Source organism: Anser anser, assembly GCF_964211835.1.
Source record: "Anser anser genome assembly, chromosome: 9".
Classification (NCBI taxonomy): domain Eukaryota; kingdom Metazoa; phylum Chordata; class Aves; order Anseriformes; family Anatidae; genus Anser; species Anser anser.
Window position 1 is genome coordinate 11,537,865 of NC_139729.1, and position 25,800 is coordinate 11,563,664.

General features: G+C 44.8%; 2 protein-coding genes across 8 annotated transcripts in view; both read right to left on the reverse strand.

Moving 5' to 3' along the window:
• Positions 1-6,281, reverse strand: part of DGKD (diacylglycerol kinase delta) — a 69,616-nt gene extending 63,335 nt beyond the window's left edge. For 4 of the 6 annotated variants that reach the window (XM_083849387.1, XM_083849384.1, XM_083849380.1 and 1 more), the window contains exon 1: positions 2,413-2,591. In XM_083849387.1, coding sequence (XP_083705513.1) covers positions 2,413-2,565 — 153 coding nt within the window. In that variant the 5' untranslated portion in view covers positions 2,566-2,591. Of the gene's footprint in view, positions 1-2,412; positions 2,592-3,230; positions 3,252-6,170 lie in introns of those variants that run through there. The other 2 variants (XM_083849383.1, XM_083849386.1) reach the window with 2 other exon arrangements.
• On the reverse strand, positions 4,387-25,768 carry SAG (S-antigen visual arrestin). 2 transcript variants are annotated; one of them, XM_083849409.1, is made up of 13 exons: positions 21,071-25,768; positions 20,469-20,529; positions 20,332-20,376; positions 19,882-20,075; positions 18,581-18,640; positions 17,354-17,421; positions 17,020-17,155; positions 16,599-16,683; positions 15,289-15,361; positions 14,245-14,382; positions 13,870-13,947; positions 12,412-12,476; positions 4,387-5,342 (listed from the first exon to the last, which is right to left on the reverse strand). In XM_083849409.1, the coding sequence occupies exons 1-13, from the start codon at positions 21,158-21,160 to the stop codon at positions 5,299-5,301; spliced, it is 1,137 nt and encodes a 378-aa protein (XP_083705535.1). In that variant the 5' UTR covers positions 21,161-25,768; the 3' UTR covers positions 4,387-5,298. The 2 variants fall into 2 exon arrangements, with proteins under 2 accessions (XP_083705535.1, XP_083705536.1); XM_083849410.1 differs by lacking the exon at positions 4,387-5,342 and adding an exon at positions 6,421-9,780.
• Between the last annotated feature and the right edge of the window lie 32 nt (positions 25,769-25,800).

Sequence of the window (25,800 nt, forward strand, 5' to 3'; positions counted from 1 at the left end):
TACAGAAAAGATGACAATGAAATAAAAGGACATCAAAAAGCAGCAGAAGCAATCAATCCTCAGTATCATAATACCTGGGCTGACTTACAAGATTTGACAGTGTTTAGTTGAAGTCTTCTGCAGATTAACACACAGGAGGCTTAATAGCTGTAGACAATATCTGTTTATAATCCTCGTTCTTAACATGTTTATGTTCACGTAGTACAAGTGGCTGGTTTAGGCTTTTTCCAGCCATGCTGACGCAGGAAGTGATGTAAAACAGGGCAAATGATTAAGTAGGAATATGCGGACGTGTTCGGCTTTATTCAAACAAAAGTAAAATTCAGTGCACCTTTTACCTTAGCATCTTTAACACCCTGCCATCAGCATGAGGTCCCACACTAGCACCGAGGAAGGCATTGCTCTTGCTCTTATCAGAGACACCACCACAGAAATATTAAAGTTAGACCCTGGCATCCTTCCTCCCTGCATGCACGAGCCCCCTGCCCCACGTGGTAGTCAGAAATCACAAGGCTCATCCATTCTCCTGCAGGACAAATTGCTGCCATTCAGCACCCCCATCGTGCAGGAGATGACCACAAAAGGCTTCTCTTTCCACAGCCGATGAACAGACCAGCTCAGGTCACCTGAGGCTGCAGCAGGTCTGAGATCTACCTGCTGCACCCAGCACCACCCTGCTCAGAGAGCTTCGCCGCTGGCTGTTGTGGCCGAACGAACCGTCCTACCCACCCGGCGCAGACCCTCGGTGTCCAAACCGAAGGAGGGAACGGCGGGGTCAGCGCGCTCGGCAGATGGAGGAAGCAGCTCGGCCATGCGTGATAAAGCGAGCAAACGGGCCTCGTGTCTGACTGCGCTCGGCTGCAGGGGGGCGGGTTGGAACTGGGACCAGCGTAGCAAAACGACGGCGAGCAGAAGAATGGCAATGCGTATGTGTTTAGCAGCATGGCAAACTAGCCAGCAGAAAAAGATCCCTGTGAATAACGCTTCAGGCTCTGCACCACGCACAGACGTTTGCTCTCCTTTGCAGCAGAAAAATGATAAGCATCGTCAGCACCAAGCAAGCCTCCTGCATCCCCACAGCCGCAGCTGTGCCTGCCCATGCCCCAGGGACAACAGTAACGCGATGGCAGAAGAATAACTACCCTGGCATTTCCAAGCAGAAACACATCACACAACAATCGAAGGGTTACACAGGACTTTCACTGCTACAGAGAAAAATCATGCAGCTATAGTAAAAATAGTACAGAAGAGGGCAACTCCCTGTGGGTGTTTCCTAGCCTAAGACCGAAGGAAATCTTCACGTCTTCTCTTACAGTAACAATACGGAGGAACTACAACTACAGCTCCTCCTGGGGAGCAAAATACTGTCACTATCCCTAAAAATGGCATTATTGCTCCACAACGAGCCTAAGGGAAAAACGCTCTAAGAGAATCAGTGCAGAAATGACTGCTGCCAGACCAGGGAGGTGAAGTGAGGTAGAGAAAGCTGGGAACAAAGGCTAACCAGCCACGAGACCAGTGCCTGACCAGATTGGAGGCTAAGCAGCACCGCTGCACAGCTACAGAAGGGAACAATAGCAGAGAAGCAGATGGGGAGCACTGGGACGCGACCACGACAGCAAGGGGCAGATGCTGCGGGAGGCACGCACCGACCACAGGGGATACCAGCAGCAGCTGCACGGCTCGGAGCAGAGCTGGGAATGGGGTGGACGTGACAGGGCTCCAGCCTGTCCGACAGGGCGAGGGGCTTGGGAAGGGGACAGCGGAGGAGGGCACGGCGTGACAGGGAGATGAGTCGGGGCAGAGGCCCTCGAGGAAGGCACGGGGAGGCGAGGATGTAGGGGAAGAAGAGAGCTGCAGCCTCAGGGGGTGGGGGGGGTACGTCCTTGGGGGTCAACCCTCAGGTACCGGGGCGGCCCTGAGGGGGCAGCTCTGAGGGGGCCGCTCACAGCCCTGTGTGCAGCAAGAGGTCACGGGGGGGAGTTACAGCAGGACACGGGTGAGGTCCGTCCCCCGCGGGACGGGACGGGACGGGCAGCTCCCCTTCCCTCCCCTCCCCTCCCGAGCCGTGTGCCGGGGCGGGGGTCGCCGGCGGGCCCTGAAGGGCACTTGGGGGGCAGCCGCGGCGGCACCTGCGGAGGGTTTGCGGCGGGGGCGCCTCGGGGCCGGGGGCGGGCCGGAGATTCGGGCTGGGGGGTCCCGAGCCGGTCCCGGAGGGCGGGGAGGGGGGGGCAGCAGGCGAGTCCCCGAGGGGCGGCTGGGGGGGGTGTCCCCGGCCGGTGCCCGGGGGAGGCGGCGGGCAGGGCCTCGGGGGCGAGCTGGGCCCGGCCGGTCCCGGGGGCGGCGCAGGCCGGGCGGGGGGAGGCGGCGCGGAGCCCGAGGCCCTGCGGAGCCCCCGCCCGCCGCACGCACCTTCTGGCGGATCTGCCCGGACGTGGAGACCTTGCGGATGAGCTTCTGCGGCGAGCCCGGCTCCTGCTCCGGCTCGCTGTCCGACGACTCGTCCGCCGCGGCGCCGGCGGCGGCCGGCCCGGCCCGTGGCTGCGCGGTGCCCGCCGCCGCCATGCTGCGCCGCGCCCGGCGCCCCCTCCCGCCCCGCGCCGCGCGCTGCAGCCGCCCGCCCGCCCGCCTCACGGCCCCGAGCGGCGCGGTGCGGCACGGCACGGCCCGGCACGGCACGGCCCCGCACGGCCCCCTGGCGGCCGGCCCGGCCCGCGCCCTCCCGCTGACAGGGCGGCAGCTGCCGGCCGCGGGGCACGGGACGAACGGTCGCGGCCCGGCTCGCTGGAGCCGGAGCCAGGAGAAAGCCCCTGCAAGCAGCCCGGCACGGGCTAACGCGACAGGCGGGAGCCTAAAGAGCTTTTTTCAGTCACAAGTAGCGAGTTAGCCCTTGTGACTCCACCCTTTCCACAGCACAGCGCAGGGTGACTTTGTGACTGAAGTCATCGCCACAGATGCACGTGAGAGGAAAAGCGTGCAGAAACAGATGTCTTACACGCTTGACACACACGAAGGAGAAAAAAAAAAAAAGGCCTCTAAGCGTGCTTGCAGGTCCGGTAGCCAGGAACAGTAACGGAAAAGCCTTTGTGGGAGAAGCTGCACTTCAGAGGAGGATGGAGAAGATTGTCACAAACTAGCCCCGCTCCTCTTTTTAATATCTTTAAAGGAGTTCCTGAGCACCAGCTCTCCAAGACCAGCTTATCCACTACCAACATTTTGCTCAGCCTTACCGTACCAATGTGTTCTTGAGTCACCAAAAAATTAATAATACCAGAGCAATCATTCAAAAGACCTTTCCAGAAATTCAGGTACAGAAGCCTGACACCCCCACCCCAAAACTAAAATGGAAACCACACGTTATACTGACTAGGAACACCTGAAAATGGTTGCAGTGATTCTTTAGCAGCACAGTACACGATGCCGAGAAAGAGCAAACCAAACACAGTGCCTCTTGCAATTTCACCTAAGGTGAAAGAGCTGCAACAAACAAACACCAACAGGTGGTGTGAAGGCAGAGCACTGATGGAGCTGTGGAGTCAGCTGTGGTCTTCAGCTCACTGCTTTCAGCATCTTAACACAAGCCCAGTTTACAGAACATAATAAAGCAAAACAGAAGGCTTTATTTCTAACCAAATCTATTTATAAGTGTTAGAGGCCATGTATAAGGTAGTTTGGTTAAAGACTTTGGGCCATTTCTAAAAGTAGGGCTTGTAACCCTGATGGTATCAGTAAGAGAAAACGTGCAAACAGGAAAAAACAAAAAACAAAACCGATCTTGCTCAAAAAATGAGACCTAAATATAGCATCATTCTTCAGAAATGCCTGAGAGCAGCCCACGTGTTTCTCCAAAGCAGACTGCTTTCACAGGTTATAGTTACCAACAGAAACCAAAGCCAGAGAGCGGGAAAGCTAAGTTTATCCAACCTCTGCAGTCTGAAGCAGGACGGAAGTGCAACTTGCTTACAGCAAGCTTTCATGAGAGTCCCACTCCTGCTGGGAGGAAATGGACATCTCTAAAACGTGTCCCTCATTTTCTTCTCTACGAAGTGGTCATCATTGATAGCTAGGATCTAAGAGGGAAGCTCTTAAATCCAGTTTCCAGTGCATAGGGTGAGATACATAAATTTATATTATTTAACATAGGCCCAGTATTCAGACTTTCCAGGAGAATTGAAACCAGAGACACTGAAAAACAGAGAACAAAAACAAGAAAAAGAAAACACCTGTCTTTTTACACACAACATGTAATTAGCTGATACAACTCACTTCAGCAAAAGTCTACATGAGACTTGGGAAAGGATTAGACATTTACACAGATAATGAGAATATCCAGATCAACAAGACGCACCAATGTTTGCAGAGTACAATCTCATTTCTTAGAGCACAAACTGATCTCTGGCAGATGGATGTAGGGAAAGCCTCCTCAGGGCAGGCTGCCCTGTGATTTCCTCCTTAATTTTATTGTACCCTCTTCTGAAGTACTGCTGCATATGGGAAACTAGATTATATATAGCATTAGTCTAGACTACCAGTTCTCTGTTTGGGGTTGTATATAGGGATCTTTGTTAAGAAATTCATGTACAATGCACATTTCCCTGATCTTTAATAACATAACTATTAAACATATTGCAAAAAAGCTAACATAGTATCTCAGCATTACAGTTGCTGTGAAAGATGACTTGCAATACATTTAATGCTAGAGCAAATGGATGTAAGCAATACATGGGGACAGTGCAAGCACTGAAAATATTAACTAGATGAATTTGATAAAGGAAAAATGCAAAAGCAAACAAAAGGAAATAAAATCAATTTTGCATAGTCCACTGAGGAACTTCAAGTCAAAGGCAGCGAGCCAGCCATTCAAACTAGAACTTAGTTCGCTAGCATTTCAAAAGCAGAGACTCCATGACCCCAGCTAAGTGTAAGCAGGCTGCACAAGCCATCGTTTAAGCCCTCATCAGTGGTGAAAGTAACCACCATTTTGTTAGGTGCCAGTGAAGCAGATGTCACAGCAGAGCAGCCTTCCTGCCCTCCTCTGGTAACTAGAGTAAGCATCGAGTGTTGAGTTTGCTACATTTTTATGGAGCTAAAACTTTTAGTAAGCAACAGAGATTCATGATTTTATGTCTACTGATCCTTGAAAGACAATGTATGCACTCAGAACATGCAGTTTACCAGGAACCTAGGTCCTAAATTTCTAAATGATGCCAGACTATACAGATTCTCTAGCAGCTTGCTGTTTTCATCACTCATCAGTTGAGGAAATATTCTTGTTTTCTTCATCATCAGGCATATCTTTTAGCTGTTGACGAGCAAACTCCTCAAATACCATCTCTGCATCACTGAAATTGAAGAAACACAGGTGTTTCAAAATGATGACAGCCATTTTTTATACCAGTAGACTGAAAGCAACATGCTGGAGGAAGAAGAAAAGCCTGGAGCAGTCTCTGGTGATGTTTCTTTTATCTCCAGAGGGATTTGGATCATATTCCCACACATACTATCTTCGTTGGTGCTATTCTAAGATAGTAGGAAAAGCAGTTGATGGAACAAAGCAGGACACAAACTGAGGAGGTTTTCATGAACCTCCTGTACCGAACCATCCTCATTCCAGCTTAATATCTATCAGCTAGCTGAACAGTCTGCAGCCTGAAAGGGTCTTTGTCTTGAATTAAAATGTGAAACCTTTCATCCTTATTTCTTCTGTGCTTAAAATATAGGCACATGGTTGAACCTATTGAGTTCCTAAAACTACAGAGCATCAGCTGACCACAGATATCTCTTTCTGTCCAGCTGTCAGGCAAAACATGGTCTCAAGCAACTTTCACATGGTCGGTCATTGCTGTTCAACTGATAGCAATAACTTGTCAAGCCACATTAATTTTTTAAGCTCACACTCTGTGAACCCTGTGGATTTTTGAACAATTTTGAGGAGCTTTCAAAGAGTCAATGCACAGCTGCAGTTAGAATTTGAAATACCATTAAAAGAAACTTACCCATCCTTCCCTGCAGTCATCAGCATGCAGTAAAGGAGGAGAAAAGATACAGCAAATAGTTAGAACAGTGGATGCTAAAAACAGCAAAATATTTATAAACAAAACAGTGACAAGCAGCAGGATTTGCAGCAATACAAGAAATTCTGGAAAGTCTCAACATGTATGTGCACACACCTGCCAAAGCAAAACTAGGTCTCCCCAATGGAAGAGCACCCCAGCAATGTTGCCTAAGACATCAGAAGAGCTGAGAAACAAACAGATTTTTCCCATTTATGCTTGCTAGCAGTCACACCTGAGAGAAACATCTGTGCACACGCTTCTCAGATCACAGTGCTCGCCTGACATTAGTCTTAATTGGTCTGTCACTGTGGTTTAAGTAGCCAGCTGATGGGAAGACGTTCTCATTCAATAAACTTGAAGGTACTGAAATCGAACAGAGGCTGGAATACAGAAAGGATTAGGTGGTCTCTCATCAGGCAGATTACGCATATGAGAAGCAATACTCCTGATTTCATCCTTGCCTAAACATAATCCTGAGACCTCTGGCACTTTAATGTGTTCCTTTGATGGGATCTTCGCTAACCACACTGTAACAAAACAGCATTCAGGCTTGCTAGCAGGATCCCTTGGAAGGTGTTTCAACACGGCCTGAAGTAAGCAGAACAGACTACACTGCAGTGAAGAAATGGGAACATGGATTGTTTTGCTCTTACAGTTACTTAAGCTTTAGCAAGAAACAGTTGCTTCACTGGCTTATTTCTCATGAGTTTAAGTGAGGGAGCAAAGTGCACTAAAGCCATTGTTCCACAGAAGTCACCAGGGATTTGGGATGCCTTGGTGATTGGGTAACCTGGAGACTTCCCGCCCACAACACACAGAAATCAAAGGCAACAAGTGGTGATTAGCATTGCTGGAAAAGTCAGCATTACAAGTGTGCCAAGTAGGGCACTGTAGCCAAAATGCCTCAAACGACAGATCACGTAAAAGCGTTCATGATGGTATTTATCCAGACTCGGAAAGGATAGCTTCCTCTACTCACAGAGGCCAAGATGAAGTCTGGAAAGTCTCAGTGCACCCGTACTTGATCGAAATGGATTTAAAATGAAACGTTTAGAAGTTTTAAAGTTTCCAACACATAAAGCAGGGTTGTCATTTTATTTTCCTCCAACTTGTAGTCTTTAAATAGTCCACCCTCTTTCCCCTCTCCGGAGTGTACTCGTTACTGTGGGAACAGTGACATTAATGATATGGGCAAAGCTGAACAACATCCACCAATGTGGTTGGAAGTTGATTTTACAGAATGGGCTGAGGGGAGAAAGAGGTATTGCTTTGGTAAGGCAAGTTCTTTTCTGTCAGATAAGTACTTACTGTATCAATACAAAGGTAGCGTGGCAGTATAGTAATACTTCTCATATAGCTTATATATCAGATTACATTCACAGATGCATGGACACTATTTTACTTCGAGGCTGCTGTAGGCTTGTTAAATGTCTATATTACCACTCTAGGAGGAATTAAGTCCACTCCACAGGGTTATTGTGCTGTCCCATGGTTTATTTAGCATTAAAACATTGAAGAAGTCTCAGGAACCTGAAAATGGGTTGTTGGGTTTTTTTTTCTCCTTATTTTTAACTGGCATCCCAGCAATCATTTTGAGGGCTGGGATGGGAGGGGGCTGTGTTCAAGGACAGATGAGGCTCCTGAACGTCATCATACCCTCTGCAGAGGGTTTTCTATAAGCTTTTATTATGCAGCCACAGGAATGACTCCATGTAATTAAAGTTGTGACATATGGTAATTTTCATTATAAGCTTGCTTTTAACCTCTTTTAGCTTCGTGGTGGAAAGAAAAAAAGAAAAAAAAAGTAGGTTATGTTACATTTCAAGACATTCAAGCCCTTTGAAAATTCACTAATTTCTGAAAGTTACAATATCAATCCAGGGTGGGAATAATGTTAATGTTAAAGGGATATGGTACTTATGGGTTTCTTGGAAGGAACCCTTTCATGCAAGTTTAACAAAGAAGCAGATAAATGACCATTTGTTGAATAACAGCCAAAACAAAGGTCAGTGTACAAGACATAGGCCCACAAAATGTGAAACCTCAAGACAAGGGCAAGAAAACCCCAGACCAAAGAACTCACGCTAAGAGCACAGCCTTGAAAAAAATCCCAGCAGGAGCTGGGCTAACTGCTGACAAGGAAAGGTCTTGAAAGCACGAAGAGACATGGCCCAGTTTGACTCTGTCTTTAAAAGAAACAGATCTATATCCATTTTTGTCAACAGGCAGAAAAGACAGGCTGCCAATGTGACAGGAGCTGCTTTGCCTGAAAATAACCACCTGTGAAACACATGGGTCCAAAACCAGTACACATGTAACATGCAAATGCTGGCCTACAAGAAGTCCAAGACACAGAAGCTAAAAATAAACATGGGAAAGGAAAGGTAGCAAGAAGGAAGAGCAAGCAGTCAGCAAGAGCCATGCACTCTGACAGACCTGCTTTTTACTGAGGGATGACTGCTTCAGAGCAGACGGACAAATAAAAAGGGCAAAGCAATATACTGTGAAATACAGTACAGTGCAGCTGATCACACTTGCCCCCATTTGGCCCTAAAAAATAAAACTGTGTTCTTGTGAAGCTTATTTTTTCTGACGTTCTGAGGTTCTCTACACTCAAGTCAGCCCTGCACAATTAAATACACTGATGCTACACGTTTTGTTTATTTTTGCCATAAATCAGCTAGAAAAGAGAAAAGGATATTACCCCTCTGCAAGGAATAAGCCATAAAGTCACAGTATGTGACATTTCTAATTCCACATTAGCCATGACTTTTCCTTTCTCCCAGCTGCAACATTAGTGACAGTCAAGTAAGAAGGGAGGTGCAATGGACAAATTGGTTACTGACTCATCAGTAAAAACAAAAAGGAATGGAAAAAGAAGATAAGGAGTGATCTCAAAATTCCCTGTGCATGCACCCTTGCCTACACCCATTGCACAGGCTGCTGAACAAGCCATCAAAACAAAATTATATCTTGTGGGGCCTTTAAGAGTCTAAACACTGTTTGCTGAAGCTCCATCTCTGCAATTAAGTCTTGTTTTGCTCGATTCCAAATTGGATGTAATTTCACTAATGAAGCACGTCTTATTTTTCAGAGTTTATGACCTAAGGTGGCAGAATAAAAACTGCATCTCCAAAACATGAACTCACAATTAGAAACGGTGATTAGGCACAGGACACGGAAAGCCAGTAAGAGTTTTAGTTTACTGTCTTCACTCGGGAGGCTGTTTTATTCCCTGTAATGAGCTGAGACACCACAATCCAGCACAGTTTTCAAATCAGTTATGCAGGCTTCAGAGAAATTTTCTTTTGTGTTAGTTTTCTTGTTTGAAGAGAAAGCATTTATTTCTCCAGTTAACTGTTTGTAGGGCTTTCCCATGGGATAGCTCCTGAAACTAACTGCATTTCTTTTTCAAGTTACCCAAAACCTGCAATTTCCATCTGAAGAAAATGCATGAACCACAGCTGTCTTCTGACAGAAAGCTCCTAGAAGGACTTTGATGTAGCAAACAATATGTGGGCTGCGCCTTTGGTAAGAGGATGTGTTGGGGGAAGTGATCTGAGAAATATTAAAGTTTTCCATTTCCCTTGTAAGTCTTCTGCCCACATCCTTTTGAGTGTACTATATAAAAGAGTATATCAGCCATCCTTCGAAACGATCTTAGAAGGGAGAACTGACTTCCATTCTTCCTCAAGCTACAAATGCTTCTGCCAAAATTATCTGCCTGAAGCACAGAAAATAAAAATGGGGTGGTTGCATTAACACCAAAACATGGTGTCATGTCCAAAAAAATCCACACTGTTCTAAAAATACACACAGAATTCTTTACGGTTCCCTGATCCTCTAAATAGTCCGTGTTTAACATTTTCAAGCTTTTCTCTGAACCCATGAAAGCCCCAGTTGCAGCCCTGAGCTGCCCCCCCAGCACCTCTGCCACGCGAGGCTCCCCGTGGACACTAGATGGCTCTCACCAGCCACCTTTCCTGGGCCCACCAGCACCAAAAAGGTCCCTGGCCTTCGCCAAGCTTGTAGCCAGGGGGATTCCTGCAGGAAAGTCTGAGGGAAATACTTCAGTATGTGCAAGCTACCGGAACAGCCATGAAGACCCTTTCCAAAGCCGCTCTCCTACCACGAATCCCGCCTTGAGCTCACGATCAAGCGAGCAGCAACCTCAGTGTTTTGCTGGCAGAGCTTTGCCAGCCCACAACATGGAACAGAAGCCCACAGCACGGGCACAGCTGTGCCAACAGCAGCATTTGCCCCACAGCAGCTTCCCCAGCGTGGTCCAACCTTATGAGCCCTACAGACCAGCCCTGAGGACCTGATTTCTGGAAGCAGATGCAGTCTGCTTGCAGCTGTATAGCGAGTGCCCTGTGCTACCCTTCAGCGACGGGGCTGCCTTCCCTCCGGCCACAGCAGAACGGGAGCGAGGGGAAAATGGGCATTGTGGATTTGTGCTGACAGTACTTCCTGGACTCACCGTGCTGCTCTGATGGAGGTGCAAATGCACAAAAAACTTCTCCTATGAGCACGCTCTGTGTCTGTGCTGAGAGGCCCTGCTGGCACAGCTAACAGCAGAGGTTTTCTAGGGGAAATATGGGTTTCCTGTGGTGCAATTCCCTCACACTGATTCCTAGCCAGAGCACCTGAGGATAGCCAGTCCCTCTTCTTGCCACTCAGGTTTGAGTCCTCCAACAACTGGTAATAGAATAGTTCAGATGGAAGGGACCTTCAAATGTCATCAAGTCCAACTGCCTGACCACTTCAGGGCTAACCAAAAATTAAAGCGTATTATTTTGAGGACATTATTCAAATGGTTCTTGAACACTGACAGTCATGGGGCAAGCACCACTTTGCTGGGGAGCCTATTCCAGTGTTTGACCACCCTCACATTAAAGATTTTTTTCCTAATGTCTAGTCTGAATCTCCCCTGGTGCAGCCCCGTGCCGTTCCCTCATGTCCTTTCATCAGTTATCAATGAGAAGAGACCGGCACCTCCCTCTCTGCTTCCCCTCCCCAGGGAGCTTCCGAGAGCAATGAGGCTGCCTGTTAGCCTTCTTTTCTCCAGACTAGACAACTCAAGCATCCTCAGCCTCACCTCACAGGACATCTCTTCCAGCCCTTTTACCAGCTTTGTTGCCACCCCCCCCTCCAGATGCTTAACATCCTTTTTATGTTGCAGAGCCAGAACTGTACACAATATTCAAGGTGAGGCTGCACCAACACCAAATACAGTGGGAGAATCGCCTTTTTTGACCAGCTGGCTTTGCTGTGTTTAATGCACCCCAACCATTTAACACAACAAGGACTAAATCACCCCTTTCTAATGCTTCCAGTACAGAACATAGAACCTATCCCGGGTAACTCCTTTCATAGGCTCCTCCATCTTCTTCTAGTAGTCATGTTCCTAGATACAGTGGCTTTAGATAAGTTTAGATGTTTAGATAAGTTTAGTGGTTTTAGATAAGTTAGCCCAATGAAAAAAAAAATGCAGTGCAGAAGCAGCCCTGGTTTTATGTTTGAAGCCTACACAACTCCATCCAAACACAGATGGCAGGACAAGGTGACTCATCCAGAACAATCCCAACATCGAAATCTGGCATAATCTTTCGTGTTAAATAGCTGCCCCAGATGCTGTACAGGAACTTCTGATTTAGTCTAAGCACGTTGCAGTTTCCATACGTTCACCATTACAGAACAGAGCCAGTCAGGAATTGAGGAAGCAGGAAGACAAATGCTCAAGACAACCTAAAGATTTGGCATCCACTCCTAAGATCTAATATTCCCTGGGAAAGGTAGCTCCTTACACTGTACCATGATTTATATATATTTATTTATATATATATTTATATACATATATATATATTGAGAGAGAGAGACACTGTGGCCAATGCCACGTAAACATAATAGGGACACTGTAAAATCCTGAATGGTTTTATCACCTTATAACTTTGCTTAGAAATATTTTGCTTTTTATAGTGTTGTGTGTCTTAGGCATTTTCTGTGACATTCTCATTTGCTATATTAGAATCTGGATAGGAACTGTTAACAGCTGCATCCAGGGCATTTTGCACAGTAGTCATGAGATTTAACTGTGCAGTGTTTCCTTAAGTCCCTGTGCTTTCAGTTGTGATTCCACAGATGAAAGACAAAGGGAACATGACCCATTTCTACCTTCTTCCATCTCAGCATCCCTTCTCCCTCTTACACTGTGCCTTGAGGTTTTCTCTCCCATACACATGCAGCAGCCCCCAGCGCTGGCTTCCAGACACTAAGGGCTAAATGTCTGCAAGCCTAGCAATGGTAAGAACTCACCTGAGACAATAAAAAAAGGCAAAAATGAGGCACAACTGACCTGCTGGGTTCTTTTCCTCGGGTTTGGGGTGCATGAGACGAAACGGCAGCTCTGTGCCCACTTCACTTTGGGGAGAAGAGAGAATGCATCAAATCCACAGCCCCAGTCATGCCTGGTTCAGTCTCCCTCCCAGCTCAGGCCAGCTCAAGCCTTCAACTCCAAATTTACTCATTCTTTCATCATTTTTCTAATCCTAACTCCCCCTTCAAAAAGAGTTAAGCTCAGATTTCTCCACAAAAAAGAAACACAAAACACATATGCATATCCACCCTAATAAGCTGGGTTTATTATGTGCTGAACATTGCGTGCACATAAATTTGATGCATTTTTGCAATTGCCTCATTTTCACAGCTGAATTTGCATATTTCTTATTTCTATCAGCTTAAGGGATAGTTAGGGAGGTGGGAAGGAGAATAAGAGGGTAAGAAGACAAATTAAGAGCTATGGCTACATGGTCTGAAAAGAAGACTCTTACCTGGAGGTGAAGTCTCCCAGCATACTACAGAAGACGACAAGAAATATATAAGCCTATTTAATGCCTTCCCATTTTGGCACTCTAGCAAATAGTGTTTTACTGGTGGACTATTGAGATCACCTCCCTCGTATATTCTTACTTGCCTCAAAGCTTAACCTCCAAATATACTTGTTTTTTAAAAAAGGCGACTTTAATTTTTCATATCCTTCCCACGGTGAAAGAGTAAGTTTCTGAACCCCTGACCAAGCGTTAGCAAGGCTCCTTTGCTGAGGGCCTGAGAGTCAAAGGACACGGGCAATCCAAGCGGACCACAGAAGGCAGCAGTCGTTTTTATCATGCTTTAGGCAAATCGTTGACTTATTTTTGTATTAGAAAGAAGGATAGATGAATTGAAGACAAATGTAAACAGTGACTATAAGCAACGCTTCTTATCCTCTTTTGCGCTGTATGCTGGGAACTATCTCATGGTGATACCATTAGCTTCTCCCATAAAACTGGCTCAGTACAGTACCTTAGCTACGGTATTTATGACTCTCAGGCAGAGATGCACCTACCTTCTGCTCTGGGAGAACAAGAACAGCAACAAAGGTTCACACACAGTTTCACTTAAGCCTTCACAAACTAAAAATTATCGCAATGAAATAAAATTGCATTGCAAACCACAGGTTTCTACTTCAACCTCTGGTCATATGGCCAAAGTCTTATCATAGCTTTCCTTAAAAAAAAAAAAAAAGCTTAGCTTTCTATAGGTAAGGAAAGTAATCCAACACCTCTGGCTCAAGAAAACTTTTCTGGCTTTTTTTTAGGCCAAGAAATACACAACTTCAAGGAAGTTCATGCTTTAAAGTTAACCTAATATCCCTACAACATACGCCCTTTCTCTTAGGGTGGAGTGTCCTACCCTCTCCCCACTAGTCATTGGGGTACACGCACTTCCCTCTCCTAACTCTAAACAGATGTAGCAAGAAGTCTGGTACTCTTACCCCGAAACAGTGAGCTTCACTCGGACCTTGTAGGAAACGAGAATCCCCATCACTGTCTTGTCTATTCCATCCTTAATACTACCAGAGAAAACAAAGTGGTGTTAGATAGTACTGCAACAGAGCAGCCGTACGTGGCAGGAACGAGAACTAGATGAACATTTCTTTCTCCTAAAAACTATGGAGCAGAAGAGCCTTAGGGACAGCCAATACCTCTCCAGATCTGTGATCACGCTTTAGCCTGAACGACTATGATGGGTAGGTCATGCAATCAGATGGACCCATCAGGACAGGTACAAACATCTGATAGTTCAGTTTCCTCCATCCTCCCCTCTTCTTTATACCCTTTACCAGTTGGGACCACTTAAAACCACTCACATGGTACTAGAAGCCAAGTTGGTGTCCTCATCCTTCAGCTTTCCATCCAGGGCTATTTCCCGGGTCTGCCGGTTATTTGCTAGCAAGGGCAAAACTGTCAGTGTCTTGGTCAGGCTGCTGTTTGGCTGCACCTTCTCCCTGAAAATAAAGAGAGGCGAGAGGGAAAGCGATACACTCTGATCTGCCTTACAAACCCAACTAAGGTAATTTCAGAGCAGATTACAAAGCCATCCACAAGGAGTGGGATTTATCTGTCCAGATTTAGATGTCTACAATGCAAATGTCTACATCTGAACTAGTCAGAAAAGTTTCCTTCGTAATCAAACAAGTATTTGCAGAAAATCATTAATTTCACATTAAGGCATACATCTAAAAGTAGGTCAAACTATGCTGCAGACCTCTACATTTGGACAAAATGAATCCAAGTTTAGAAGACCAGTACAAAAAGGAAAACATGGCCCTAAGGTACAGAGCAAAAACCAGAAAAATATAAAATGTATGGGTGTACCCAACCCTCCTCACAAAGCAAAGTTCAATGCTGCACTGCCAACACACTGCAAGGCGTAACAGCAAGGGGTTCTCCACACCATCAACAGTCCCCGAGGTTTTTGTGAGCTAAGGCCAGCAGAAACCAAGTGAAGTGTTGTGAGAAAGACTGACACCAAGCTAGAGCATCCAGCATTTCCAGGCAAACAGCAGCACTTTAGACAAATGTTGCAGCTCTCTTTAAAGGTTTCAACCAATGGAGAGCCCTACATAGGCCCTGCTAAGCTTTTCCAGTAGGTAATTACTCTTCAAACAAAGTAGCTTTTCTGCAACCTCCCCCTGATCTCTGAAAAAAGGAGCAGGGTACCTGCTGGCTACACGAAAAGGAGACCAGCTGCCTCGACTACAGCTGGTGTCAAGACACACACAATGTAAAGAGAGCAATGTAACAGCCGGCAACTGCCAGACTACGGCTAGGAGCACTTCCCATAACTGAGGAGGGTAATTAAGAGGGAGGAAGGAGTGTAGCAAGAACGGATAAGCAGAATATTCACTCACTGTACTTCCTCAGCAGCTACCACTTTTGTATAGTAATCACTGGAGTACAAAACCACATTGGCAACCTGCTCCACTTGGCGAGAAAGAAGAAAAGGGACAATTAGTTGTGCGTAGGCATCAGAAACAACATAACTGTCCCACTGAATCTCAGGAATGGAAAACACGAAGACAGCAGAAAAATCCATACATTTAGAGTCTGAAGGGACCACCAGGTCAGGCAGCCTGATCTGGATAGACATTGGCCACTTGTGTGTTGCTGGTCTCTGTCTTGCCTGAAACACATCCAGCCTTGATTTGCAGATAACAAAGTCAGCAGCCCATGGTTTCCTTGGGGAGCCTGCTCTTTCCGTTTTGAAGATCTCCCTTTCTAAGTGTGTTTGCTTTCATCTCTGGTCACTGGTATCTCTTGTGTTTCTATAGCCTATGCATTTGCATTCATGAGACACCAGTATCAAGCAGACAGGATACCAAACTACAGTCAGGATCCTGTGGCAACAAATGATTTGTATTCTCCAGTCCTAATCTAACACCAGAAAGGATATGGTAGTTTTGACTGAAACACTGATGAGAAAATCTGAAACTACTAAGTCTTTTTAAGACAGGCAGATGCGTGCCAAGCTAAAAAAATATTTGGGAGTTACTAGACAGTGCATGCAAGACTGACACTGAATTGGCTACGAAACCCTCAGCTACTTTGTTCCTTTCCTGCTTTCTTTTCTCTTTCTCATCGTTTGTGTCTCAGATTGTCTTCCCCAGGCCCAAGAGCAACAGGGTTTGTGGGATGAAAACAAGCAGTCCTACAAATAAAGCATAGGCAGTACTGAAACTCAGGCCCTGCCCTCAGCTTCCTCGGGAGGAATTACACCATCACTGGCAGAGTGGCCATTCCTCACATTGCCAAACATTTCTGAAACCCCAGGCAAAACTGTACACAACCTGGGCATGTTTACTGTTAGCAGGAGCATCCCACTGACAGGGTAGCTCTTCCCACCAGCCTCCCAAAGAGGCAGATTTCCCCACAGCACCTGCCTTGCTTACCATAAGTGTCTGTCCCTTCCTGCTTAGATTGTACATACAGGTGCCCGAAATTAAGCCAGGCAAGTAACCATGAGTCAGGAAAAAGGCTGCAGTGTTTCACTTGATGAACAGCAGCAAAGAAACAGCAGCAGAGAGGGTGGATTAAACAAATTCCTGACGCACCCCATGCTGCCTGCTTAAGTAGTTACAAGCACTAAATTCTGGCTCTTTCAGCCCTCCCACCAAAGAGTCTTCCCACCCTAAGAGAATACCAGATAACAGTAAAAACCTACCCAGGACTTTGATCTTCTTCACTGTTTTCTCTGTGTTGTTGGTGACTGTGATAGTGACTGGAATGGGCTCGCCATGGTAGTACACCTAGGAGGAATTCAATGCTCAGAAACCCAGTCAGGAGGCTTCTCCCAGGCCCTATACCACTCCAGTCCACACGAATTCAATCTCCTTCACAGAGACCATATAAGGCAAGGTGACCCTTCCTTCAATGATTTTGTCTCAAATGGCTGATAACAGTGTCCCAGGCTCCACCAGCAGTAGCTACTGACAAAAGCTACATTAAAACCCTCGAGTGGTAGGGCAAGTCGGTCTCAGCTGAGACAGAGTCTGGGTAACACACAAAATAGCTGCTTTAGGCAGCAAAACACATATTGGTATTGAAATACTATGATGTTCATACCCCAGGGGCAAACTCCTCACCTCTTTACTGAGGCAAGCTTTCAAGTTTAACGGCTTGCTGGACATGAAGAATTGCCACGTGGTCTCTGCGCAAGGTTGGGGTCCTGGCTGTTCTGGAGCATATTGCACCTTTCGGATCAATAGGCGTGCAGAGTTCCTGAGAAGCAGCAGAAGACAACAGGGTGGTACGTTGTGCTTGGCAGAGGCAGGAGTTTTGCACTCATGTGCTTACGCTCAAGAAGTCCACTGGCAAGTGGAACAAAGCTGAACAAGCAACCACGGTGCATTACTGAACGTTCTGGCCCTCTTTAAGAGAGGCACAGCTGAAGACAGACAGACACACGTATTTTATTACCTCTTATGAATTCTCTCTTCCACATTCTCTGTTGAGAAAGCTTTCACCTCAAAGTCCACCCCGCAGCTCTGCCAGAAAGAAGTCAGTGTCACAAGCCAAGAACATCTGCGGATGTTCAAACATCTTCCTGTACACTAGAAACTGGCAGATTCCTGCCAACTGCAAATTCTTCTGGCCTCCAACCATTGTAACAAACCCTCGCCAACTGGTGTGGCAGCGCTCACCTATTCCATGCTCCTCCTGATAAATAAGGCTTAGTTCCCAACCTCTGACAAATGACATCCCTACTCCTAAAAGGCTTTCTGTGAGAGCACTGTTGTAGAGGTCACAGCATGCTACAGGAGATAACACTGACCAGCCTGCAAGGCTCTTCGGTCCACCCTGAGTTTCTGAATTGGCTTTGTAATGCCAATACCTGACTCGGGGTCAAGCTTTTTACTTCCCGGTGTATAAGGGCTAGGAGCGATCAGGCCAAGCTGATCTTTGCTTTAACAGTCGCCTTCAACACTGCAATGGGACATCTGTGAGAGTCCCAGATAACTTTGGAGAAATATGTTAACTTTTGCTACAATATCAATCCTTCCGAAACACATAGCTTGTCCCTGTGGCTCTGCATTCTACAACTTGCATCCCATCTTGCCTGGTTTTAGTCTAACCCAGATGTTCAGAGAAGCATCCCGTGAAGTACAAAAGGACTATTTTAAATGCTGTCAGAAACCTTGCAGAACATCACTTTATCTAGCGTTTTTTCCTCCAGGACTTTTGTTTTGTTTACACACGTGTAAAACAGCCTGTTTCTGTATTTGTTTTAATTCAGAAGCAGATCTTAACACATGCTATTTATAGGGATCTGTGAGAATTCAGGCACTCAGTCTCCTTTTCTCTCACGTGACTGACTAGCTAATGGAAGCCTGCCTGACATTTTTGTGTGTGTTATTTTGTGTGTGTCCAACCCACAAATCATGTGGTACCCTTAATGAAATTACAAGCACTGCAGATTTAGCAGTCTTGCAGCTATTGAACTACATTCCTTTTCTTATTCTGAGGAATTGAATTCCGACTCTGACCCACACTGTAGCTCTTAAAAGTCAGGTTCCTGACATTGGTGGCATAGCACAACAAACCAGAGTATCAACTTATTCCTCTCTCAAGTTAGCCAAATAAATTCACATGACGTTTTCCATACATCCTCAACCATGATAAGCACAAGTGTCCCATTTGTCTCACCTTATCAACATCACGAGGTGCAGGCTGCAAACAGACTGAACAAGGCAGGTAATCTGGGAACTGTGGGAACAAGGAGAGAAAAATAACCCAAAGCAATATTATGCAGATTTCCAACTCTGTGATATTCTAATTAACTTGCTGCTTACAAAAGGTACAAAACAACCATGAAGACAACAGGGCACTTGCTGTAATACAATAATCCTTTGAAGTTCCAGCTGAGACAGAAGCTGAGCCTTATGCTAACCCTGTAACAAAGTCTTTGTGGAAGAGAGGGGCTAAACATAAAGAGCCAAGAAAAAGCTGACAAAAAGTAAAAAAAAAAAAAAAAAAAAAAAAAAAAAATCCAGACACGTGAAGCTCCTGAGCTAAAAACCAAGCACTAGAGGCACAGCTCAGATTAGAAGCTGGGACATGTGGCTCCCCCACCCAGGATCATCAACACTGCTCACAGCTGTGCCAGTCATCACTGCTCACATGGGCTTGAAGCTTGAGCAAAGCATTCTCTATTCTGGAAACACAGCTAAGGCCACAAAGACCAGCCAGCCACCAGCCAGTGTCCATTTGCTTCTGGACTAGGCAGGGCCAGCAACTTCAGACATCAGCTGGGAAGACTGCAGAGCAGCTCATGGAGACATGGAATGCAACACCCCATCAAAGAATCCAGCAGTTTGGAGATCACTGGGTTGTATTTGAGTGGTCAGCAACATATGACAGGTACCTATCCACTGAGCAGATTCAAAGACTTATTTATTGTTATTTCAGAATATGTGGTTTTCAAACCTGGATCTCCCTAAGGAATGCTAAGGCAGACATGTCAGTGACAGTACTGGAAGCACGTCCTGTCAGATTCAGAATTTGGCAATGAGCTGTTTACAATGTCTGGTAACAAGCTTTTCATTTGTTTGTTTGATTAAAAAATAAAACTTTTTTTTTTTTCTTTTTTTTTTTTAAAGGAAGAACTTGACACTTCCTTTGTAACCACTGTGGCAATGGTATAAAGTATTCCAACCCCCCTGGAATTGGGAAGACATGGATATTTGGAGCTGTGGCTAGCACAAGGCCATTGTGTAACTCCTTGCCTCTTACAAGTACATTTCACACACAGTTAGGACAGTTAGGATATTCTTGCAGTTTACCACTTGGTAATAAAAAAAAATGGTACATTGCCTTTTCCTCAAAACTTGAGCCTCACATAATACGAACTTAATATTAATCCCTGTCTTCAGTCCCTCACTGAGTGTCAACAGCCCAGTAATAAAAGACAAGGAGGAGAGGGTCAGAGGCTCTTACAGGATACTCACTGTAAAGAAAAAGGGATAGGCATTTTTCCCCAGCTTCTTTAACAGAGATTCCTGCAAGTGGGTGAGAGAGTCTGGCTTGTCAGCAGGTGGGTACAGCTGGACCCTAGAGAAGAACAGGTCCCGTCGGAAGGTGAGGCCAATCACATCAATGTCTTCCTGGCCATACCGGAAAGCACAGGTCAAGGTCACGTACACTGAAAAGAAGCAAACGACAGGTAAAGCATGCAGCAGACTAACAACATAGCCAGGGTGGGATGTAAAATCCTGCACTGGAGTCATGGAAACCCATTTTAACACTGTTATATGTGGTATGAATCCTAACTGGGTTACACAAGAACATATGTTATGTTGAATAAGAAGCCCATTCATTGGGGAAGAGTTATATTAGAACCATTTTACATTGCTATAATGGTACAGACTCCAACACATATGTTGCATAAACTCTCAAACCTTTTTTCCCCTTGATCATTGCAGGATCCACCAATACAACACCATCTGAAAGAAAGGCAAAAAAATGAAGAAAGATTACCAGAGAATAATCAGGGTTAAGAGAGCAGAAAGGATAGCGCGTATGCTTGTGGACTTACCTATAGGTTCCACAGTCCCCATGTTGTCAACAAAGTCACGCTTTCCCAGGTAGATGGTCAGCTGTAGGGAGAAGTAGTACATGGTTGAAGTTCAAAGTGTTGATAATTTGGAGAGGGGGTGGGGGGGCAGAATGGAAAACATGGTGTGGAGCTAGAAATCTTGTAGAGAACGATTCCATTTTAAACTTTTACTTTTTTTCCCAAACGAACATGCGATCCCCAAAAGACAATATTGCTATTCACATGTTTCAGGACTTCAGAAGAGAGAACCTAATGTGTAGAAGAACAACACAAATACTCATGGGATGGGACAAAGAACTATGGATTTAAAAATTTTTGATGCCATCAGAAACATAGTGCATCAGCTTTGTTTTAAACATTTACAGGCAGGAGTACAATCTAGGAGGAGTGAGAGGGGAGCTGCCTTCCTATGCAAGACCTACTGTAAACTTGGTTTATATTGTGTTTTCAAACTTAGCACTAAACACAGACCATGGTCCTTCTTCAGAAAAAAACAGTAAGGGCAGGAAAGATTTGTAATGTTTCCAGCCTGACTACAACTGAAATTCATACCTACTTAGACCCATTATTATGGTACTTACAGCTTTATCACGGCTGCTTTTTTTGAAGATAACTTGTTTTTGAGGGGAACCAGCATTCTTCCCTGTCTTTTGAGACTCAGGGCAGCTCATGGCCAAAGATGGGTATGTGACCGTGGATGAATGACGCTTTTCTGCCCCAAAGGCTCCTGGGAGAAATATCAGGAGAAAAAAAAGGATATGTGGATGAGATAAAACTAATTACACCTGGTGGGTACAGCATTCTACTCCCATGGTATAGTTCACCAAATGGACTATTTAAATGGGTATTCAAGTGCAGCACAGATGGTGGGCTTTTTTTTTTAAATAAGGAACTGCTAAAATGAAATCTATTTAAAAACAGCTCTTCAGAAACATTACAGAAGACCTAGAACTCATTTTTAAGTCAAATTCAAAAATTCAGTAGATCAGTTGAAAATATATGGGGGTAAGAGAGAGAGAGAGCTTGGCCTCTGCAGAGATTTGTAGAGAGATAGTTTGTGAAAAAGTCTGCAGGAGTAGAGATGAAGGTAAGCTGGATCAACACAAGGTACTTCAATTTTCAGAAGGTACATGAAGATTTGTCATCAGAGGCTCTAAATTGAGATAAGAAGAAAGTTCAATCTCAGCCAATTGAATAAAATCTAGGAAATGATATCAATACATGTGAGTTTTGGCTGCTTTCTGGGTTTTTCAAATTTTCACCATTGCAAGTATACAATAGCACAGCAGCATCTGTCCTGGGACATTTGCTATTGAACGTAGTCTTGAATGAATGCAAAAAAGCCTAGATAAGGAGTGAATAGTCTGCCCACAAATAGAAAACCACCTTTGATTGTCAAAAAGTTGTCTGTGCTAAGTTGGAGGAGTGCATCATGAAAGAGACCGGATATGCACCGAAATACCATTTATTCTATGACAGCAAGTGCAAAGTATCACACTCGAGGAAAATGCAGCCACAGTCTGACATGTACAATCATAATTGTCACTACGTAGGAAGAAAGTCTTGACGTAACCAGAAAAGTTATTAGGAAATTAACCAAGAGCATAACAGAGAATGTCATTTATGCTATTTTAGAACCCCTGATGTATAAGCATCTTGGAGACAGCATGCTTAGTTTAAGACCCAGAAAGGCGGTATATATTGGTAAAGAGTCAGACCAAACCCAGCATGAGAACTCATCTCTTCCACCGTAAATTTCCTAAATCAGAACTGAATGTAAACCATTACTTTCAGAGTGTCACTGAATTTGAAACAGAAAGCACCTTAATATAACAGTCCAGCTACTTGCCCAGGAAAGTAACAAGTATAACTGGGGGGTAAGGAACAACTTGCACTGAAAAACAAAGCAAAAAGGTGCAAGCAACAAAGCAATAAGATTCTTCAGGGGAAAAAATAAGAAAAAAAAAGGCGAGTGGAAGGACCAAAAGGACAGGAGAGATGTCCAAAAAAGATGTCCAGAAAACTTGAGTGGCGCAAAATGGAGAGACTTTTGTTTTTCACTTTGTCTTAAGTCAAAAACTATCAGCATCCAATTAAGTGGACAGTAAATTGAATATAAAATGAATCTTTACCCATATAACACAAGATACAAAAGTACAATGCGTTATTGCAGAAGGCTCTGGAAATCAACAAGGTAAATAGATTCACAGGATTAGACATTCAGAGGGAAAAGGTTTTTGACATATGTTGGACAGGATGATCCAGGTGCAACCCTAACCCCATAAGACACTGAAGCTGAGAAGCAGCATCAGGAAAGGATGATGCTTCACGTGTTTTACTTGTACCCTTCTCCCTTCTGTACACCGTTGGAATCAGCGTACTTTGATATGACTGTGTATGACTGCTTGCAGTTTTCCTCTATTCTGGTTTTCTACTTGCTTTTCCATTTTAAAACTGTTTCAAGAATAGAAACGGTTTCTATAACGTATTTGCAAACTCTACGCTGCAGAAAAAGGAAATACTTCCCTTAGACCACTTGAAGATGTAAGGTGGAGATTAGAGACAGGCATTACACCTGCTCGAGAATCTGTATTTTATGAAATATAAGTAGGTTTTCCAAGTCTGGAGTAGTATTTGTGGTCAAGCAGTCACCCTATTCACACTCTAGACCCAAAGAACAAACCAGCAAATAACATTAAATACCTTGCTGTGTTCCGAACACCACAGGAGCTGCCACAGGACAAAGTCGTGAATCTTAAACCGCTGAAGAAAGATGAATTTTCCACGCAGTTGTGTCCTATGCTTCTTCCCATCAACCAGAGAAAATCACTAACCTCTTAGCCAAGAAGGAAGACAATTTGTAGGGGATTTGAAAGCACGTCTCTAGTTGCGTCCTTCCAGGTTTTCAAGAATTAATCCCCCTCCAAGAGCAAATATTGTACCTGGGCTAAGATTCAACTGGAAAGTGGTTAAGTCAGCAACATAAAGCATTACCTAAGGAAGCCCAGATCGTCAATGAACAGGTCTACAATGTCATCATCACATGCTTTGTAAGACTGCAGACTTACATAGAACAGGATGGTTACTGAAAGCAGCTTTATTCTAAAGCTCTTCCTCTATCTTCTCCTTCCTAGGGTTGCAAGTCACCCAGCCTGATAAGAAGCTAAACATAGAAGAGCTGTTTATGAAAAACGGAGTTTATAAAACAGCAAACTATCTATAAACACATGCCATTAAAAAGGGCTGCCAAACATTATGAACAATATATTAATTCAATCACTAGGCAGTTTATCTATTATTGCTCCACCAACACCCCATTGGCTTGCTGTTGGGAAATACATTGCTCGCCACCTTTCCTCAGTTTGCTTACAAAAAGTGAGTCTCAGCACTGAGGATGTAAGACACATGAACTTCAATCAGTTTAGCTTTACTGTTCATGAATGTTCCAAGAATGCTCCTCGACCCTCCCCCCTCAGTGATTTTGGTCTTGATATTATACACAACATGCAATTTTTGTTTTGCAAGCTCCATGAACAGCTGTAGCTTTCCCTTGGGCTGCATCTGTTAGTCTGATTAGAAACATCATGTCGTGCCCTCGCCATTTGCCAGCCCGAATAGCACCCTCCACTGCCCACAATCCTGTGGTCACAGATCAAGCTTGCTCGTGCAAACAATCACCAACATTTGCCTGAATGTAGAGGCCCCTGTACACAAATTATATAAAAAAAGAATGTAGAACAAGCATTCCTCAGCTCTGTCTGTCAGTGTTTTCAAAAATTCTTGCCACGTTTTATTATCTAGAGGTGGATTATCTGGGGAGCTTAACGACTACTCTGGCAAACAAAAAACAACCAGCCCTAAAACAAGGAAATTCACGTGAGTTCTTGATGAAAAGCTAGATCCTCTTTGTAGGTGGTAGGGAAGAGGCCTCACAAATTACCCCAAAAAATTAATGCATTATATTCAATCACCAGTACCAAAGCAAAAAGGAGAGTTAGTTAACTCTGTGCTGCTGGCACTGCAAGATGATCAGCCCTCCAGGAGGGGAAGGGGCATTCCTGTTACTGTTGTTACTCCTCTGAGGGCCTGGGAGATGCAGGCGCATGCGGCAAAGGTCTCTGGGAGAGCTTGGAAGTAGCTTCCCCATAACACAAATGCTTTCTGTGGCTGGAGAAAGATATCTCCCCCTACCCCCAACCACTTGAAGCGCAGCTCCACCTTTAGCAGAGAAGCAGTGCAGCGTGACAGCCTCTGCACAGCAGGTACCTTCATTTTCTCTTCTTCCCTCTGCAGGTTGAACCAGAAGAGTGGGCAATAAAATTAATTTAAAAAGTACAGCAAAATAAAAAAGTTGAAATTGGTCACTGGAATTTCCTAGAAACCATGCTCCTAAGGAATTTCCACTTAAAATGCTTAAGGTTGTAGCTAGCTAGCCATTATCCTTGAGAGTGTTGAATATTAGCCTATTTCATAACAGCATCAACAGGCAAAACAAAGCCCTTTAAGAATGTATGTCCATGTTGTAGAAAAATACAAGTGTAGTAGCCTAAATTATAGATGTCCTAAACCCATTCTGATCCTTCTCAGCAGAGCCTGCCGAGATTTTATTAATTAGCTTAATCTCCCAATAATCTTTCATCATGCTGACTTGTCATTTAGTGATCTGCTTTCCTGCAGTAACCCAGGGTCACCTGGCCTCTTGGTAGGAGCCTTTTGAGACAGACCTTCCGCCACAGCAATGGGCAGAAGGGAAAAGCACTGTCTGCAGAAATGCCTCAGAATACCGTGTTTTGTCTTTCCTTTTTGCTATGGTTCTCACTTCCAAGAGCTGGCCAGAAGGCTTCTTCACTTACGAAAAGGAGAGTGGTCAGCGAGAGCTCATGGTTGTATCTGGATGTTAGCATGTTAACAAAAGCAGCTGAAGGCTTTCCCTCATTGCTCTGAAGTAGGAACCAGAGCAGTATTCAACAAGGTTCAACAAGGGGTTGTGTGTTCTCCAAAGCATGCAACTCCTATCACTGTCTTAAAAATTTAAGAAGGTAGCAGTCAAAGTACCACAGGACAAAAAGCCTTCTATTCTCAGTGTCCAAAGTAGAAATACTTAATTTCTTCAATTCAGTAACGTGTCCAAAACACCCAACAATACCTCAACCTTTCAAGGACAGCGACACTTAACGTGGCGAGACTTCCTTCAGTCTCAAGACAACATTCCTGAGACAGGGCAAAACAAGGTTGTATCTGCTGGATGTCCAGCTTGAAGCTAAGAGCATTATCCTCTTTCCCCCCCATACCAAATCCCACAATGCGGCTG